Genomic DNA, 20607 nt, shown 5'->3' with positions numbered 1-20607 from the left:
GTATTTGTTCCAGTTTTCCGGCACAAAATCGATTCAAGTCCACCAAAGCAGCGTTTGTTGAGCAGAGACGGTAAGTGTTGAGATCTTCCTTAATGAACTAAATACTGTTTATTTAGTCATATTCCAGTAATAGAATGACTTTTCCAAATGACAAATGACTTTTCCACACTGAAAGTGAAAATGGTGACTGCGAATCTGATCTTATTTGATGTTTAATGACATGTGGAGCAGGATTTTGATATTTGAGCTGTCTTTCCTAACATGATGCTGCAGAAATAGACAAAGAACTGGGAAAATATGTTGGTTAGGACAATATCTGTGTTCAAAGTACAGTTTGAATCCATCTGAAGCGGATCGGAAGAGTTCATCAAAGTTGTCCTAAGACAAGAAACAGGTATTGTTTAACTTTGATGAACGGTTTTGATCCACTTCAGATGTTGACTACTGTAGGATACTATGTTGCTTTTTGATGAAGTGGTCAGATTACATTGCTTTGTATATTTTAAAACCTTTGCATTATTCCACGACAAATATTTTAAGCGTAGTATGATATATGAACTTGTTATATGCGTGTTGTCAACTTTGATTTAATGGGTTTTTTTTTTTTTTACTCAAATAAATGCGTGTCGCAGCAAAAGAACCTTTGAGAGAACAGTTCTGAATATAACCAATTTTTTCTTAGCGTGGAGAACATTTTAATAAACTGAAGAACCTTTTTCCACTACAAAGATTTCATGAATGTTAAATGTTCTTCATAAACTACTAGGGGTGTAACAATGTATCGCAATACAAAAATGCAACAATATGTATCGTAGATAGTTCACCCAAAATAAAAATTACCCTGTGAGAAAAAATGTACGTTTTCAGAGTCAGTACTACATTAAACTACAATATATTATGTTGAATATAATGTATAATAATGGGGGATTATTTTAAATCATATATTTAAGACAATAATTATCTAGCCAGTGACAGAGTGCAAGCATATTCGTCTAAAATAATTCTGTGTTTTCAGGTTCAGAATCATGAATATTTATTCTGGTGTCACCATTGGCCAAGCCTATTCATTTACACACATGATGTAATATCAAATTTAGCATTTAATCAACAGTGCATTTTTTTCTTAAACTTTTATTATGTCTCGGAGTATCGCAATAATATCATATCGTGAGTTCAGTTTCGTGATATTTATCGATTCGTGAAATTAGGGTATTGTTACACCCCTATAAACTACTGATACGAATAAAGAATCTAATTAAGTGTAGGAGCGTATGACAATTTAGCAATCAGTTTAAAATATCAACAACAAAAATCACTCACTGCAATTTATGAATGGTTGCAATAATGAAAGGTTGTGTCTTTCAGCCTTTAGTTTAGAAACCAATAAAAAGCTGTGGAACATATTGAAGAGAGTCAAGAACTTTTGTATCTAAAAATGAATTTATTAATTCAGAAGTTGGCTGGTATATACAATGCACAAATTCCATATAAAACAACAGAAATGTTTTTCCCATCTATTGATGCATTACACAATCATGCTCTGTAAAGGTTTCATCTAACACATTAGAGTAAAAAGAAAAATAAAACCGTAAAACTTCACACAATGCGTTTGTGTTTATCACAAATGACACCGGAACCAAAAATAATAATAATTTACGATGATTCAGAGCAACGCCGACTTCTCGATTCTTATCAAATTGAATAATTTCAGTAATGGCGGGAATAATGTGACATGGGCGATGGCTCCATGCTCTGGCCCATTCCCTGCGACGGCCGCTGCCCTTGCCCCGCAGATCCCATATTCACCAAGTGGTTAATGGGGCCGCTCTGGATGAGCGTATCCAAGGCCTTCTGCACGCTGGGGTTGTCGAAGTTGATCCCAGTGCCTGCGGTGACAGCCGGTCTCGGAGGGCCCGACGGCCCCGGCATACGAGAACCAGGGGGCCTTAGAGTCGGCCGAGGGTTCATCATGCTCTGAGGCTGGACGGCAGCTATTTTGGGTATGCCGGCGACACCGTGAGAAGACTGGAGGCCGACGCTCTGAGGGCCGAGGCTGGAGCCGTAACCCTGTGTTTGGGGAGCCTGAACCGGGCTGGACACTGAAGATGAGCCGCTGCCGCTGTTGAAGATGCTGAGGATTTTAGCCTGGAGCTCTTGCTGTTGGCTGGCGGCGGTGGGGGCCGGGGCCGATGTAGGGGTCAGGTGGGTGGAATGGAGGGTCAGGCTGGAGTACGTGGGTTGAGCTGGCGCCGATAAAGCCTGTGTCGTCTGAGAGGGTTCGAGGGACGCAGAAGGAGGGAGTGAACCTTGAGAGACCAAAAACAGTGAAGGGTAAGGGTTCATTGGTAAAGTGTAGAGCCCGACCGATAACGATTTTTGGGGACCGATGCCGATATTAGGGAGTTAAAAAAAGCCTGATATCAATATATCGGCCGATATTATTTAATGTGTATATTATAGTAAAAACAGTGAAAGGTAAGGCTTGATTGGTAAAGTGTAGAGCCAGACTGATATTCATTTTTGGGGGCCGATACCGATATTAGGGAGTAAAAAAAAAAAGCCTGATATCGATATATCGGCCGATATTATTCGCGTGTATATTATAATACAGTAGCAATATTATTAATGTGTATATTATAGTATAGTACCAGTCAAAAGTGGCCAAAAACAGAGAAGGGTAAGGCTTGATTGGTAAAGTGTAGAGCCCGACCGATATGCATTTATGGGGGCCGATGCCGATATTAGGGAGTTAAAAAGCCTGATATCGATATATCGGCCGATAATATTAATGTGTATATTATAATACAGTAGCAATATTATTTGTGTATATTATAGTACAGGATTTTTGGGGGCCGATGCCGATATTAGGGAGTTAAAAAAGGCTGATATTAATATATCGGCCGATAATATTAATGTGTATATTATAATACAGTAGCAATATTATTTATGGGTATTATAGTACAGTACCAGTCAAAAGTGGCCAAAAACAGTGAAAGGTAAGGCTTGATTGGTAAAGTGTAAAGGTGCGTTCACACCATGTCGTAGTTACCGTAAATAAAGCTCCGTAGTTCAGAATCGTTACGATAATTACGACAGGGTGTGAACGCAGAAAAATACAACATTGAGTTGAGAACTAATGAAGTTACCTGCATCAGTACCGCTTCTGACAAGACGCTCGCGCTTGTCTCTCAGGTAGTCAATTAGCCTGGCCATCTCATCTGGAGTCATAAACCTGAGAGATACATTTAATACAATTTCAAGATTCTCCATGCAAATTTCAATAAATGAAAAATAGATAATATACATATTTTAATGAACTTAAATTAAAGCAAATGGCATGTGACCTTTGTTGTTGTTGTTTTCTTTTTTTTGTTGTTATTCAGGTAAACAAAGAAACAAATTTCAATAGAACAAATAAAACATTAGTGAACTGTATAACGATGTAATTCATTCATTCCTGTCAGTTCAGTCTCGATTGGTTACATTTTATTCCATTTACGAATCAATTTGTTACAGAAAACTCAAACTACTCCTGATAATTCTAACAAGAGCAGCAGTAATATAGTGGTGCAGGTATGACATCAGAACCAGGAAGTCTAATTCACCGCTGGTTCCTTTGAGGTTTTCCTATGGTGTTTTATAATGAGGTTTTTAAATGTGTGTAAAATGAAGCCTGTGGTGAAACATAACTTGACGATACTCTGATGTTTTATTTTACAACGTAACATACCCAGAGAAAACGCAAATTTTGTTTGTAACATTTTTAATAAGCAACTAGATAAGGCAGTTCGGGGTGAATGTGTGCAGTTAACATTGTAGAACAAAACCCCAAAGTATCTTCATTTTATGATTACCATAGGCTTTATTTTACTCAAATTAAAAAATCCTATTATAAAACCAAATTTGTATAAAGCGGATTAGTCTTCCAGATTCTGAGGTCATGCCTGCACCACTATGTACACCATTCAAAGTTTGCAGCAAATCATCATATTAGAAAGATTTCTGAAGGATCATGTGACACTGAAGACTGTAATGATGCTGACAATTCAGGAATAAATTGAATTTTAAATTGTAATAGTTCAAAATATGACTTTCTTTTGGTCAAATAAATGCAGCCTTGGTGAGCAGAAGAGACTTTTCAAAAACATTACAAATCTTACAGACCACAAACTTTTGAACGGCAGTGTTTGTTGACGTACCTGCCCTCCGACAGTAGTGTGATGGGGGTCAGAAGGGAAACGGGATGGCCCTCTCTCTCATGCTCTCTCATCAGCACATCATCGGCCATCTTGGCCGCCTTCCTCGCAATCTCGTCCCTTTCTTTATTGCGGTGTTCAACTTTAAAGGATTCAAAGTTGTGGGCCACCAGCACCATGGCATCCTGGATGGGCATGTTCCTGTGCTCTGCAGGAGAAAGGGATCTTGTGGTAAAACGTTCATTATAGCTTAAATGGATTGTAGTCAGAGTGCAGTACGAACATACACTATTGTATATTAAAGGGATATTTCACTGCTGGAAAGATGAATGTGTATTTAAATTGGGTCATTTATGTAGTAGAAATGTGAATTATTTTAGTAAGTTGGTGCCTTCTAGACTGAGAAAAGCCAGAAAATGTATTTTTGGCTCATGTGGATGAAAGACAACAACTCCCAGAATGCACTTGCTTCGTTGCCCTACGAGGACACTCCCAAGCCACGCCTACCGGTTACAGAGGGCAGTATCTGAAGAAATGATACAACTAGGCTACTAGCTGACTCGAGACTGAAAAGACAGCGTTTTATGGTGAGATCCCCCTATGGGCGGGTTGAAGACATGCGGGACGAGCTCCTCCTACTGGCTGGAGTCTCTCGCCTCTGGACAAAAGAGCCTCTGATGAGCTGAATGATGATTTTTGCATCATCTGAGGTTTTTTTACAGACACACAATACAGAAATCTCTCGTCTCAGGGGGACATGAGGGAGGGAAGCACGGTCATTCGAAAACACTACCGGGTTTCTACTGATACAAAGCGTAATGCTAATCAGTGAAGTATCCCTTTAAGAGTGTTTTGCTAGTGGTTCTTCGTGCAAGAATTTAGGTGTCACATCAGCTTAACGCTGATATGCAAGTAAATTGGCATCAAATATCAAACTCTTTGTGGAAGGATACATACCTTGCGGGGTCCCAAAGAGGATGTTGACAGTACAGGAACGATGTACTTGGTGCTGCTGGGTGATGATAATGGCAAAGGGTGTACGAGCCCGACTAACATCCTCCAGGGCTTGGGTCAAGGATACTTCAGTATTCAGGAAGATGAGATCCACAACCATACCCAGATCCCGAACCTTCCTGCCCACCGTCTCAGCATATTCCCTGCACACAAGCACAGAGCAGAAAATGACACTGTGTCTCTACCAAAAACATTTCTTGTTAAAGATGCTTTGAGAAATGGACTCACTTTTGCAGCTTGTTGACGACTATGACGGAACAATCCACTGGTCTCTCAGCGTCATAGCGCCTCTGCAGCTCTTCATAATATTGACGGTAAAGTTCGTTCCTACGGCGCTCTTCGGGACGCACTCGCTCATCTGTAAATGCAGAACTGAACGCTTAGCAAAACCCTTCTGTGAGCAAAACTGTGAACATATCAATTAAACTTTGTTCCACCATAAACTAAGCCAACTGAATTACCAATGATGCTAACGATGACTGTTAGAGCTTTACCACTACCACAAATAAAACACTACTTAGGAAAACTCAAAATAACCTGAATGTGCCTGTATTGAATACTTTGGTTACACTTTATTTTACGGTGTCATTATATATTTAAGTACTGAGTAATATTAAGCAACTACATGTACTTACTATAGGGATAGGGTTTGGTTGAGGGTTAGTTGCATGCAATTATGCATATTTTACTATTATTACTATGGTAAGTACATGTAACAAGGACACTGTAAAATAAAGTGTTACTAATATTTTACATATTTAAAGTATGTTAAAGATTTTTTCCATTGTGATATTTTCATAATACATTTCACAAAATTCTCATTACCTTAACGCAAAAACAATAGTAGCATTTGTTGTACTGCCTTTCATTGACGTTTACTTAAATGAATACATGTTGAATTTTCTTAAATTGTCACAATGCAAAACGGGATGAATTTTCTTCAAGCAAAATATTAGCTTTAATTCAGAACAGTTGTAAACGTCAAACCAACCCTCTGACTCTCTCCTGCCATTCCAGGGTTCTCTGAAGCGCTCTGGGTACGGCTCCTCTTTCTTCCGGTAATAGTCGTAATCTCCACGGTAATAACGGTCGTAACCTTCCTCTCTGTGGAAACACAGTAATGTTGTTTAGATGAGGAAAAGTGATTTAAATGCAAAACTACAAAATAAACCAAATGCATTGTGTGTGTGCACCTGTAGGAAGGGTCTTTCTCCCTGGTCTCCGACGCCCTGTATCTGTCTTCGGCCGGGGGGGCTCGAGCTTCGTGATCACGAGGTGGACCGGGACGTGGCTCACGACTATCCCCCCTCATCTCTCGACTCTCACGGTGGTCTCGAGAATCTCGCCCATGCACCGGGGACCGAGAACGAGGACGGGGCTCTCGACTGTCCCCGTAAGCGCTGGATGGCCTGAACAGACAAAACACACCTAGTCAACACATGCCAACTAAACACTTTAGCCCCAAAACAGCTCTATTAGACAACTAATTTTATCATAAAGTACTTAAAAACTGTTACAAAATGTTAGTCAAATGTGAACATGAACACTTTAAAAAAAAAAAGAGAGAGAAACTTTAAAACAAATCATTTCTACCAGAATATCTCATTCATTTATACGCTTTCAGAAAATCTCATTCATTTATACGCTTTCAGAGTTTTGCGACAGCCAGACACTGTTGCGGGAGAGCATAGAAATGAGAGGGTGGTGCCATTTATTAGTCCTATCTTTCGCAAAATTCACTTCATTTCGCTTAACAAAAAAATGCTCTGTTGCAAACTCTGAATACTCTCCAAAAACGATATCTTTTTTAGGGTTACCATTAGTATCCTTTAGTTCCATTAAGTTTCCAAGTCAAATTTATGTAAAAAATAAAATAAAAAGAGCAGCAGGATTCACATGGTGATAATAATGCTTTATTTTGTCAAATCAAAATCATTTTTGTACTTAAATTAAGCCTTGGAACATGGGTTTTTAATTGAAAACTTCTTTAGCATAAACCAACGCGATGAACCGCAACTCTGTTCCACGTCAGTGCAATAACAATAAAGTTATTTTCTTTTTAAAAATCGAGGAGGTGATGAAGAATGGACTGGAAAGACAAACAACCACCTCCAAATATAAATAATATCCAACAATTGACTGAAATTGCTAAAATTATTAGTTTTAATTGTTTCCATCCCATCTGAACACATGAAATAATTAGGATTTTGAGAATGTTTTAAGAAGAAAGCAGCGATTGCCAGGTTGACGATTTTGAAAGCTGTGCATAGTAAGAGAACAGAATGAGTAACACACCGTTTAGACACAGACACACCAAGGGAAACGCACTCAAATTACCCTTTCAACTTTATTTCAGTTAATTCTGATACAACTAAAAGTGAGGAAAAGGGAAAGAAAGAAAAAAATAGAACAAAACTAAAAATCGAATAGCCACGAGAAATATTGACTGAACCGATTTTGCGCACCCGGCAATGATATTGATGTACTCTAGCTCTTTCGATGAATTCCTTTGTGGAGGGAAAAACGTTTACCAAAATTCTCGATAGATGTCGTCTTCATTAGCAAAAATCCCAACGATACTTTACCTGCGTGGAGGGCTTGACCTGGATTTATTCTGTCGTCTCTCCGCTGCCATATTTACATCTGAAAATAAACCAATCCAAACGTTCAACATGACAAAAGACGGAAATATTTCAGAGCCAAACGAGTTTTTTTGGTGTTTTTTATACTGAGAGGATGAACATTTAACATTGTTGCGTTTAAATTATAAGCATTTCCAAAGTTTCAATAGTAGTTGAAGGTAAATACTACAATGTGGGGAAGAAAAAGCAGTTAAGGATCTAGTGAACCTGTGCGCCATATGTACGTCAGCCGTAAACACTTATTAAATACCTCTCGACTAAACCACCAACAATAACTGGAACTTTGCACAAATAGTGTAATGGGCCAGTGAACTAAAAATACATCAAAAACCATTGTCATCAAAATTACAATACCGTTGTACGATTTTAACAAGATTATAATTACAGACAAAAAGAACCAGTGAAATGGGAAAACATTGGGACTTTAATTTAAAAAAGTCAATATGTAATCTATTTGTGAAAAGTGCCAATTGGATTTATAGCTTTTATTTATACCGTCACATAAACAAAAACTCAAGAGTAGAGGGGAAAAACTAGACCCTAATATGCAATTAACATAAGGATCATATTTGAAGTTAAAGTTTGGCTTTATTAGATTCACCACATTGCAGTTATTACAGTAAAATTAGTTCAAGTTTTATTTCTCTGAAGTTAAAATTTAAAAACTTGGATGTAAAAACTGCTCAAATTACTTCAATGTTTAAATACCAAATCAGACCTTACCTAGTTTATAACCTCTATAAATTCGACCGTTATGTCCGGCTTTAGCAGCCTCGGCATCCTCCACTCGCTCAAACTGCACAAATCCGTACCCACGAAACAGGGACAAAGCTGAAAAAGGGAACAATCATTTCGTTTTACGCAAAAAAAAAAGAGGCGTTTGTTGGTGGATTTTTGGCCTAAGCTTCCCTTGCTTTCTGAAAATCGCAACTAAAGTCTAAAGAACGGTGGATAAAACAAATTAAAAACTGCAGCGAACACTATAAAATAGGCTACTATTTTTCCGAAACGTCTAAATAAGTCGTTGAATTTATACGCTACTAACCCTGTATTTTCCCATATGGCCTGAACAGATCCTCCATGTCCTTCTTCGCCATGTGCGCCGTGGGCAAATTTCCAACAAAAATCCTTCGCTCCAGGTCACGAGGGTCATTGCTGTTGGTGGTGTACGAGGGTGGCGTACCACTCCGACTTCTTCTGTGCGACATGCCTCTACGAGCTTTAGGTTCAATGGCCCGTTTTCAAGGAACGCTTGCAGTTGATTTTAGATACAAGACTATTTGATTAGCTATATTTCCCCCAAGGTCTTGAATTTGACGATGCATCGACATGTAAGAAAAGAGAGATTCCAGAGGTAAAATGTCTGGGCAAAGTAACAAAACACTGCAGAAGTCTTTGAAAGTCAACATGAAATCAAAATTGACCAGATTTACTTTAATGCACATTCAGGCCTGAATGAATAATCATTCAACCAATCTACTTTTTCTAATCCCTACATGTTGACTTTAAAGACAAACTTGAGAGCCTTCACAACAGGTAGAATTTTAAAGTACAGTGTAAATCATACGCGGTGTTTTGCTGCCGGATTAAGTGACAAAAACATGATTATTTACTAAATAAAACGTTTTAAAAAATGGTCTTAGTGAGCCCTTGATCGCAGGAGGCCTAGAGTTTTCCAGCTCACTTCACATCCGTAACATTCTCATGCAAACACGCAGCTTAGATTGCGCTCGCCGCTTTTTAAGTGAAAATATTTCTCAAGTATTTGATGAAAGATTGTGGGTGAAGACGAAAGGAAAACCTGTTGGATGAACTGACCACAAACATGTTTCCACGGAACACGCGACGGAAAATATGGGACCTTGGCGTTGAAGGTAACCAACAAATCTTGAATTGTGCCAACCAAATAGACAAAAGTTCATGGGGATAAACATAAAATGCTCCCCAAAAATCACTTGCAGGTTGTTCAAAGTTTTTAAAAAATGGCTTATGTCGGTATCCACAACATAGAAGGCAATGTTTGAAGAAAATGATGATGAAAGAAATCATCCGAAAGGAATCGTCAAGCAGTTTCTTGGCCCGCTCGTTATTGTGCATGTTGGAAGATAAGAGCTCACGGATGCTGTAGTCTTTGTGGTCCGCTTCAGAGTTCTCATCTGTGACATTTTGGTAAGTTGCAAAACAATCATCATTCTCTTTTCCAAAGCTGTGCAACACCTTACCAGACAAATGTTGGCCGTTCCACCTTAAACGTTTTTGGTTTTTTCCCTCAAGAATATCCAAGTCTGAAAAATCCAACAATGGAGAGTGAAAAACCGTGTAATTCAGATTGATATATTGTCAATCACAAGATATTATACAATGTATTGTACTGTTATAATGAGATTGGGACAGAAATGAAATCTCTGACAGCATTTCTTAATATGACATCAGGATTAGTTCAATTGTTTTTATAAACAATTGAACTAATTATATGTAATTATTCTAAATCAGAATATTTACATATAATATTTTACTGTGTTCTAGTGTTTTCGGGCTTAATATTAAAAAAGTTACACTTATTATGATTCAGGACTTTGACACTCTATTACAATCTTTAATACGTTAATATAAAAAAAAAACGTACTTTTGTTTTAAGTGTACAGCCAGAAAAAAACCAGTTCCTGCTGGTCTCACGTTGTTCAAAGAGTCAAAATAACAAACTGCAACGGTACAATTTCTTGTAATTTAATATTTTAGTTGTTACACAGCTTATCAGCCTCCATTGTCTTATTTACAGGACTTCTTACTACTCAAAAAAGCAGAGCCACAGAAACCGGACCGCGCGAAGCCCCGTCAGCGCCACAACAACCCTTCCGCCATTTTGTGACCGTGCGGCGACGTCAGTCAAAATCAAACCGCGTAAAAGAATGCGCAAATATTACTGCAAACGATATAAACCGCGTATTCACAAGAAAAAGATGCAGATTGTGCATATTCTGCACACGTAAAAGCTGCAGGGAAGACCGCGCACACTTTGCCTGGTGTGGTTCTCGAAAGGACGCCATGTTGCTCCATAAACTCCACACAGTTGATGCTCCGCTGCTCTAAAAATCATTCGTGTAAGTTTTTTTTTTTTTCTCGTCGCGTTATTGAACCGATTCGAACATTGCATTCTTAGAACCAAAACTAGCTTCACGGCATTTAACAATCAAAAAATAATATTTGATGCTTCGACTAATAGGTCAGCTAGCAAACTAGCTTACATTTTATAACACAATGGATGCAGTGGGGAGCTCCAGAATTTCACATTCCTGAGAAGAGTTTTGTCGGATCAAATCCTTACCGTTACCATGTGAACCTGGGATATATCCGGCGATTTTCCTGTGTCGCCCTGTTTGTGCAAATAATCACAATGAATGTTCTGCTGCAAAACTGCCGCAACCTTGCGGGGATGATCCTATTCGGAACTGCGTGCGAATCGCTTAGAGAGACACGGTGTGGATGGCGCTGTTTTCAAAATAAAAGTACCTGCGCTAAAGTTCCTTTGTGAACAATAATTGAGCTACAAACAATTATCCTTTGGAAAAAAAAAAAAAACATCTTTAATTTCCGTTTGAACAGACTTACAAATGCAAAAATTAAATAAAAAATAGGAAGCACATGATATATTCCATACATTAGACAATTAAAAATACATTTATCATTTATGAATTTATCATTTACTTACTTACGGAACAGCACAAACACGTATTTGTATAAGGTATCCAAGGTCCAATACTGACCTCAATAGTAATAGGAAAACAGAAATAGATATTTATATATAAGACAGTTTACGGTTTCTTTGTGCGTTTTAGTATACACTTTTATTTTGAAACGGTGGACTAAAACCATCATGTGACTTCATCACGGGAAAGTTGAAGTCACATGAATTTTGGGTCAACTTAAACACTTTACTGGTCGGTTCACGTTATTGTTCCCACACCTGGAATGGTAAGACTAAAATAATAACACTATGGATAATTTTAAGCTGTCCTTTGCTAAATAACACGTGCCTCCTTCTTCTGTTTTGATTTCCACCGTAATATAGGATAAACACTTAATTTCCTGGTTAGTTACATAAAAGGTTATACAGCTTTCCCTTTGGTTTTTGTGACACTTTTGCTTCAGATTGATATAATTGGTGATACTTCATTTATTGTGAGGTTAGGTCAGTAAGTGTTGCTGTGTTTCAGATGCATCTTGTGTTGGTGTGTTTGCTGCTGGGGGTGCTGGAGGTTTCTGGAGCTCCAGATGCAGATGAAATCAAATATCTGCCTGGACTTTCAAAACAGCCCAGCTTCAAGCATTATTCTGGATACTTCAATGTAGCGGACAACAAGCACCTCCACTACTGGTCAGTAGGACTGGCTGATTTTCCCTTTTATTTTTAAAATTCTTAAATTTCCCATTTGTAATTAATTGTCCAGCGTTAATGTGTTCTGCTCCACTTGATCAGGTTTGTTGAGTCTCAGAAAGATCCGGCCAATAGTCCGGTTGTTCTGTGGCTTAACGGAGGACCAGGATGCAGCTCCATGGATGGTTTGCTCACAGAGCACGGACCTTTTCTGGTGAGAAGTCACAGCACTTCATTATATAACCATACTATTTAAATGTGTGTATGTATGTATGTACATGCAATTCTTTTCTTTTTTTTACAGATACAAGATGATGGAGCAACTCTAGAATATAATCCTTACTCTTGGAACAAGGTATGGGTTCTGTCTTTATTAAAAAAATAAAAATAATTAGTTAAGTATTCCAGCATTACCAAATGAGTAATTGCTATGATGTGAAATGAGGAAGTCTCAGGTCTAGTTTTTATCTTAAGCAGCATTTTTGGTAACTGGACTATGACACTTCCTTCATCCAGTCACATGCTCTTATACTGTTATATTGTTGGCTATAGCAAACTGGCTTTATTGTATTAAATAAAGGGTGTGCAAACAAACTCTTTATTTAAAAATCTTTGGACTACATAAAAAGAAACGACAAGACGTTTCGGCGTTCATCCAAATAAAGAAACAACGGTGTGTCGTTTCTTTTTACGTAGTCCAGTGGTTTTTAAATAAAGAGTTTGTTTGGACATTTTATAACCTGGATGTTTTAGAAAGTCATGAGTCTACATAGATAAATACGGGGTGTTTTTCCAGATTGCAAATGTCTTATACCTGGAGTCACCAGCGGGTGTCGGCTTCTCCTACGCGGATGACAAGAAGTACTCCACAAATGACACAGAGGTATGACTCAAATCATATTGCCTTTTAGAGAAACAATCCCATTGCATAGTACAGATAGTGCTTGATTGCACTGGACAAAAAACTAAAATGGTAACCATGTGCACCGCTGGCTTTTCCAGGTGGCCATGAACAACTACTTGGCCCTGAAAACGTTTTTCAAGTTGTTTCCTGAGTTCAGCAAGAATGAGTTTTTCCTGACCGGCGAGAGTTACGGGGGCATTTACATTCCCACACTGGCTGAGATAGTCATGGAGGACAGCAGCATCAATTTAAAGGTAGAAGGGGCTTCATTATAACCATAAACAATAGAGACATTGAGTGTCTCGATCCATGTGATTCTGTGTGACGTGTGTATTTGTGTCTTGTAGGGAATTGCGGTCGGAAATGGCTTGTCCAGCTATGAGCTAAATGACAATTCATTGGTGTATTTTGCATACTATCATGGGCTTCTTGGTACCAGGTACAGCGTTTTCTCACCTAATATGACTCTTCATGTTGCTCTATTGAACATGCACTGTAATTTTATATATTGATGCTTGCTGTAAAGGTGTCAATATTACTGTTTCTCATACATGTTTAGTGTGGTGTGTTTTGTATTGTAATTTTTAGAATGTGTTTTTTTTTATGTCTTATTTATTTGTTCTTGTCTAGCTTGTGGAATGACCTGCAGACGTTTTGCTGCAAGGATGGAGTGTGTAACTTCTACAATAGCGAGGATGTGAACTGCTCGAATTCTGTAAGTTGAACTGTGTTTACAAATGTTTTGAGATGCATTAAGTGTCCTGTATTCTTTATTTACAGCATCTTTTCTTATCTTTCTATAACTCTTTAGGTGAATACCGTTCAAACCATTGTCTACTCGTCAGGGCTCAACATCTATAACCTGTATGCAGCCTGTCCAGGAGGTGTTCCTGAGAGTCTAAGGTGAGCATGAACCAGTTACATGTGACATTACACGTGATTCTTTATTTTTATTAAAAGGTCGCAGTGTCATTTTGTTCTGTGTTTTGAATCCAGCTTTGAAAATGGCCAGTTTGTGATCCGAGACATGGGCCACCACTTCCTCAACCATCAATGGTCCAAATTACAGAACAAGGTATATAAACCAGATCGTGGGTTGCTGTTAGACAACCTTTCTTTTTAAAGGGTCAAACTCAAAATGAAAACTGTCACATGTTAATTACTAATACACCCTCCTGTCATTAGTAAAAAAAAAAGAAAGATAATATTTTATATATATATATATATATATATATATATATATATATATATATATATATATATATATATATATATATATATATATACTGTATATACACACACACACACACACACACATATATATATATATATATATATAAATATTTTGTTAAATTTAATAAATAAAAAATCTAAATAAAAAATAATTTAATCTTTTTTTTTTTAATGCATTGCTTTTATAGCTTATTTATTTTTACTAATACACTGTCATTTCAAACCTGTATGAACTTCTTTTAACATTTTTAACAATTTTGATGATCAATTCTTTACACTGAAAGTACTGAGGTCATACAATAACTTGTTTTATTTTAATTGTTCACTGAAAATATCCCTATTAGCTGTAGCTCTTTCATTTCATTTCATTTGCATTATCAAACTGTGACACAAATAATGTTAAACACCATTGGGTCTCGTGTGTCTCGTAGTCAGACACAGCACTCCTGTTTGAAGATGTGAAAGTGCATGTGTATGGGATTTACAGTAAGAACAGTTTGGGGTTTTGTAACAATGTTTTACCAGAAAAAGGTTTTGAATTTATCATATGTAAAATGTGTGTGTGTGTGTGTGTGTATACACAGGTGCTGGTCATAAAATTAGAATATCATCAAAAAGTTTATTTATTTCAAGAATTCAACTTAACAGGTGAAACTAATATATTATATAGACTCATTACATGCAAAGTGAGATATTTCAAGCCTTTATTTGTAATAATTTTGATGATTATGGCTTATAGCTTATGAAACCTTCGAAATCAAAATTAGAATATTACATGAAATCACACAGTAATTACACAGCGATACCATGGTCATTGAACCAGGTTTTGGTTCTTTTGGCAGTGTGGGCAGGTGCAAATCCTGCTGGAAAATGAAGGAAGCATGAAGTGCTCTGAAAATGTCCTGGTAGACGGCTGCGTTGACTCTGGATTTAATAAAGCACAGTGGACCAAAGTCCTCTTTTCTGATGAGAGCAAATTTTGCATGGAAGGATTTTGCAAAATTTGGAGGAAGAATGGAAAGGCACACAATCCAAGATGCTTGAAGTCCAGTGTGAAGTTTCCACAGTCTGTGTTGGTCATCGGCTGGTGTTGGTCCACTGTGCTGTCCACTCAACGCAGCCGTCTACCAGGACATGTTCAGAGCACTTCATGCTTCCTTCAGCAGACAAGCTTTATGGAGATGCTGACTTCATTTCCCAGCAGGATTTGCACCTGCCCACACTGCCAAAAGAACCAAAACCTGGTTCAATGACCATGGTATCACTGTGTAATTACTGTGTGATTTCATGTAATATTCTAATTTTCTGGGATTTTGATTTCGTGGGTTTCATAAGCTGTCAGCCATAATCATCAAAATTATAACAAATAAAGGCTTGAAATATCTCACTTTGCATGTAATGAGTCTATATAATATATTAGTTTCACCTGTTAAGTTGAATTCTTGAAATAAATCAACTTTTTGATGATATTCTAATTTTATGACCAGCACCTGTATATATATATATATATATATATATAAAATATGGCATTAAAATCTCTACCTCTACTTAAACTACTATAACGACATGAGAGTCGGTAAAAAATGACAGCATCTTCATTTTTGGGTGAACGGTACTTTTAAATTCTGTCATTTACTGGCCCTCAAGTTGTTCCAAACCTGTATGAATTTCGTTCCTCTGCTGAACACAAAGGAACATATTTTGAAGAATATGGGTAATGAGTTGATGGACCCCATTGACTTGCATAGTAGGAAAAAAAAATACTATGTAAGTCAATGGGGTCCATCAACTGTTTGGTTACCCATATTCTTCAAAATGTCTTCATTTGTGTTCAGCAGAAGAAAGAAACAACATGAGGATGAGAAAATGATGACAGAATTTTCATTTTTGGGTGAAATATCAATTTAAGTATTAGGAAGAAGATATATCTGAGCCTGCTCATGGTGTTTGAGGGTTAATCCACATGAATCTTCTTGTTGAATCAGAAATTGCGAAGTGTGGCCGCACAGTTTAAATCTACGCGTCTCGATCCTCCGTGCACCAACTCTACCCCATCAACCCTGTACCTGAACAACCCGCTCGTGAAGACTGCCATCCACATCTCGCCCAATGCTTTGGACTGGGTCATCTGCAGGTGCGTTAAGTGGACTTTAATAACGCAAAATGCAAATGAGTGTTGTGATGGAGGACTTTAATTTTGAAATTGTTGCAGTGCTGAAGTCAATCTGAACTACAACCGCCTGTTCATGGACGTGAAGAAACAGTACTTGAAGCTTCTTGGAGCACTAGTGAGTGATGGGAATGTTAAATGCTTATGAATCATATTTCCCTGTCTACCAGATGATTTCAATAACATCTTTTCAACAGAAATACCGTGTGCTGGTATATAATGGAGACGTGGACATGGCCTGCAATTTCCTCGGAGACGAGTGGTTTGTGGAGTCTCTCCAGCAAGAGGTGAGGAGTCGTGTGTGTCCTGCTTGCTTTTAGTCTCCGTCTGATCATTCAAATAATGATCTTTTTTATTTTTTTATCTAAGAATCTGTGCACCCTGACGACCAGAAATGCCAGCCAATAAGATTAAAACTTGATATAATTTATGAAGTTTTTATTATTATTATTACGAAATATATTTTATAATGATAATGATTATTATTATTCATTTCATTTATTTAAATACAATTGTAAGGGGGGATTTACAGTCAAAGACCCAGAACCAGATATGATGAATGAAGACCCGGAGTCAGAATTATAATAAATTAAAGTTTTACTGAAGATAGTTTGCAGTTTCATCAGCAGAAGTCAGCTTCAAGACACACACACACACACACACGCACACCAGTTATACCCTTCACCAAGGTCTAAGCTACATCCTTGATTCAGGTTGAATGCTTCTGATTGGCTAAGAAATAGATAAACAGTAATTTTCCACACATATACAGAAAGACTGAAGCATATCTCCATCGATTACGCAGCTGACACTCGGACCCTGAAGTTAGGCACGTCATGACCTTCCAGGTCACAGATTTGGGTTGCTGGGCGCCAGCCTGTCCCGAACAACAACTCAGTCATTCTCCAATAATGCCGTTGTTCCTTAACCTGCAACCAAAAAGACTAACACACACACACCGACACACAGCTTTTTCAAGGTTGGATTTGGTCAGGCTCTAACTTTAAACAGGAGAGTCCTTTCAGATAATATGTGACCCTGGACCACAAAACCAGTCACATGGGTAAAGTATTTGTCAATCATCTGTGAGCTGAATAAATAAGCTTTCCATTGATGTATGGTTTGTTAGGATAGGACAATATTTGGCTGAGATACAACTATTTGAAAATCTGGAATCTGAGGCTGCAAAAAAAAATCAAAACATTGAGAAAATCTCCTTTAAAGTTGTGCATTTATGTTGGCGATTTGTGCAGCATTCACTCACAAAAATACATGTTTTATATATTTATGACTGGTTTTGTGATCCAGGGTCACATATGTTCTTTCTCTCAAGGATAGGACACTTTTATGCTATGAAATGGTCACTTAAACTATCGGTTTCAATGACCCTTGTGACCTATCATCGTCGTGGTGAGCTAGAAGAACAGATATAGTATGTTATATATATGTCAATATCTTTCCAGATTTCATTTCTGGAAGCCGGGCTAAATGAGCAAGCCCTGTTACTGCAATCAGATATCAAATACTGACATTAAGAGAATACATGAAGGAACATTTCAGAAATCACACAGATAACTTCTATAACAAAGTAAAATCTCACAAAGCCTAGAGAAGGAAAAATATTGATTAATACCTTGATTATAATCATTTATAAAATATTTAATTTTGTTTATACACTATGATATGAATTATATGGTATAATAACAATTTATTACATAATATTTTATTCATGTAAAATGTGTATTACTGTCATTATTTATATGTATCCATTTATTTAAATAATAATATATTAATAAATTATTATACAATCTTAAGTGCATAAAAATATTATTTTTTTATTTTAATTTCATTGGAAAAAGCTCTTGCCATTTTTGTCAGACATAATTGCGCAAATGTGGGTGTTTTTCTTTCTTTCGGAGCAGAAACGATCTGTCTTTACGTCCTCCAACAGGTCCAGGTGCAGCGCAGATCTTGGATTTATTTCAATGGTGAATCTCAGCAGGTGGGCGGCTTTGTCAAGGAGTTCACCAACATTGCTTTCCTCACGGTGAAGGTAAGACCGCAATAAAGCAACAAATCCACAAATCTCTGTGCGAATCTCTGTCCCAGATGAAAACGATAAATTATCCAAATTGACAGAGTGTGTTAAAGATATAAAAGATTGGATGACGCGTAATTTTCTTTTATTAAATCCAGACAAAACAGAGGTACTACTTATCGGTTCAAAAAAACCGCCCACAAAACCTCTCGCAATACAACTTTAATATAGTAGGATGTCCTGTTACTTTATCCTCTACAGTAAAAGACCTGGGTGTTATACTCGATTGCAACCTGTCTTTCAAAAATCATATTTCATATGTTACAAAAACCGCCTTTTTCCACCTTAGAAACATTGCTAAGCTACGTAATATGCTATCAGTTTCTGATGCAGAAAAGTTAGTTCATGCATTCATGACCTCGAGACTAGATTACTGTAATGCTTTATTAGCCGGTTGTCCTGCATCCTCAATTAACAAGCTACAGTTAGTCCAAAATGCCGCCGCTAGAGTTCTTACTAGATCAAGAAAATATGATCATATAACACCGATTTTATCATCACTGCATTGGTTACCTATAAAGTTCCGTATTAATTACAAGGTATTGCTACTGACTTATAAAGCCCTAAACGGCTTAGCTCCAGTCTATTTAACGGATCTTCTATCGCCCTATAATCCATCGCGCTCTTTAAGATCACTAAATTCAAGGCTTTTGGTCATACCTAGGATATCCAGAACCACCAAAGGAGGGAGAGCATTTTCACATTTAGCTCCAAAACTCTGGAATAGCCTTCCTGATACTGTTCGTTGCTCAGACTCGCTCTCCCAGTTTAAAACTAGATTAAAGTCGCATCTCTTCAGCCAGGCATTCATATAATATTTTTAATCTTACAGTCCAAATTACAATCCGGCCTCTAGTTAATAAACGCCAGAGGAGAACTGGCCCCCGACTGAGCCTGGGTTCTCCCAAGGTTTTTTTTTTCTCCATTGGGTCACCTGATGGAGTTTTAGGACACTATTAGGTCACTTGATGGAGTTTTTCGGTTCCTTGCCACTGTTGCCTTTGGCTTGCTCAGTTGGGGATATTCTGGATATCTAATTTGATTTTATCAATAAATTCCACTAGAAACAAACCTTGTTGTATTATTTTAATTTAATACTGTGAAGCTGCTTTGATACAATCTGTATTGTGAAAAGCGCTATACAAATATACTTGACTTGACGAATGAAAAGCTGAATTAACTGGAACTCAATGCCATACCTAGACAGCATTCTAGGCATCATATGGTTCAGAGTAGAGCCTGCATTCACTTCCGCTGTAAACTAGTTGTACTTACTATGCATGTGAATTTTGTCAAAATCTTCTTTTAAATGTATTTGTCCTTCACAGGGTTCGGGTCACATGGTTCCCACTGATAAACCCATAGCGGCCTTCACAATGTTCAGTCGCTTCATCACCAAACAACCTTACTAGAACACACTCAGGGATTTCACTCTTTAAATGTGAATTTGCACTGTCACTCTGGTAAAGTGTTTATGATCTATGGACGGACCACTGACTGTTTCTGAGACCGTATTCTGATGTTCAAAACTGATGACATTTTCTACTTTGTTTTTATGTAGTTTAGTTGCCAGCCTTGTTATCAAGATTAAACCATGCTGACTGCACATAATGTTTCGTTGTAGGCGTTTGAGGGAATCATCTAAATGCCATTATTGATCTTTGATGATAAAGTGCACTGATTTATGGTTGAGTGTTTACGAATTTAAATTCAATCCGATGTTTATCTTCGGTGAGTGGATGCTCACTGTTTATTGCACAATTTTAGCTTATGTCTTCTCCATTAAACATGAAACTGTAGCCTTTTTTTTAATCATCGCACATGTTATATTTGTCTTTTAAGACCTCATTTGATTATTTTAAAATGATTATATGATCTGTGGTATTTTTTTGTGATCATAAGGGAATATTTGTGCCTTATTTCTTCTTTCCCTCAGTTTTTTTTCCATTAAAGATTCATTTTCTATGATTTTTTT

At 37.4% G+C, this 20607-nt stretch overlaps 2 protein-coding genes across 5 annotated transcripts; one reads left to right on the top strand and one right to left on the bottom strand.

Annotated features, from left to right (window-relative positions):
* Positions 1-1421: 1421 nt before the first annotated feature.
* ncoa5 (nuclear receptor coactivator 5) lies at positions 1422-11322 on the bottom strand. 4 transcript variants are annotated; one of them, XM_084426419.1, is made up of 12 exons: positions 11178-11316; positions 10075-10137; positions 8898-9158; positions 8576-8683; positions 7796-7853; positions 6404-6619; positions 6202-6314; positions 5439-5568; positions 5154-5353; positions 4200-4404; positions 3147-3232; positions 1422-2306 (listed from the first exon to the last, which is right to left on the bottom strand). In XM_084426419.1, exons 3-12 carry the CDS (start codon positions 9058-9060, stop codon positions 1708-1710), a joined length of 1878 nt encoding a protein of 625 aa, XP_084282545.1. In that variant the 5' UTR covers positions 9061-9158; positions 10075-10137; positions 11178-11316; the 3' UTR covers positions 1422-1707. The 4 variants fall into 4 exon arrangements, with proteins under 4 accessions (XP_084282545.1, XP_084282544.1, XP_084282547.1 ...); XM_084426418.1 differs by lacking the exon at positions 10075-10137 and having other exon boundaries at positions 11178-11319; XM_084426421.1 differs by lacking the exons at positions 8898-9158; positions 10075-10137 and having other exon boundaries at positions 11178-11322.
* A 374-nt stretch (positions 11323-11696) lies between these two features.
* ctsa (cathepsin A) lies at positions 11697-20600 on the top strand. Its single transcript, XM_084426426.1, has 15 exons — positions 11697-11824; positions 12067-12227; positions 12330-12441; positions 12532-12582; positions 13024-13110; positions 13230-13385; positions 13479-13570; positions 13762-13846; positions 13943-14034; positions 14128-14206; positions 16350-16498; positions 16577-16652; positions 16732-16821; positions 18486-18587; positions 19961-20600. The coding sequence occupies exons 1-15, from the start codon at positions 11822-11824 to the stop codon at positions 20042-20044; spliced, it is 1419 nt and encodes a 472-aa protein (XP_084282552.1). The 5' UTR covers positions 11697-11821; the 3' UTR covers positions 20045-20600.
* The last annotated feature ends 7 nt before the right edge of the window (positions 20601-20607 follow it).

Source organism: Rutilus rutilus (genome assembly GCF_951802725.1).
Source record: "Rutilus rutilus genome assembly, chromosome: 12".
NCBI classification, from domain to species: Eukaryota; Metazoa; Chordata; class Actinopteri; order Cypriniformes; family Leuciscidae; genus Rutilus; species Rutilus rutilus.
Note: the sequence above shows the minus strand (reverse complement) of the source record. Positions and strands in the feature narration are given on the sequence as shown.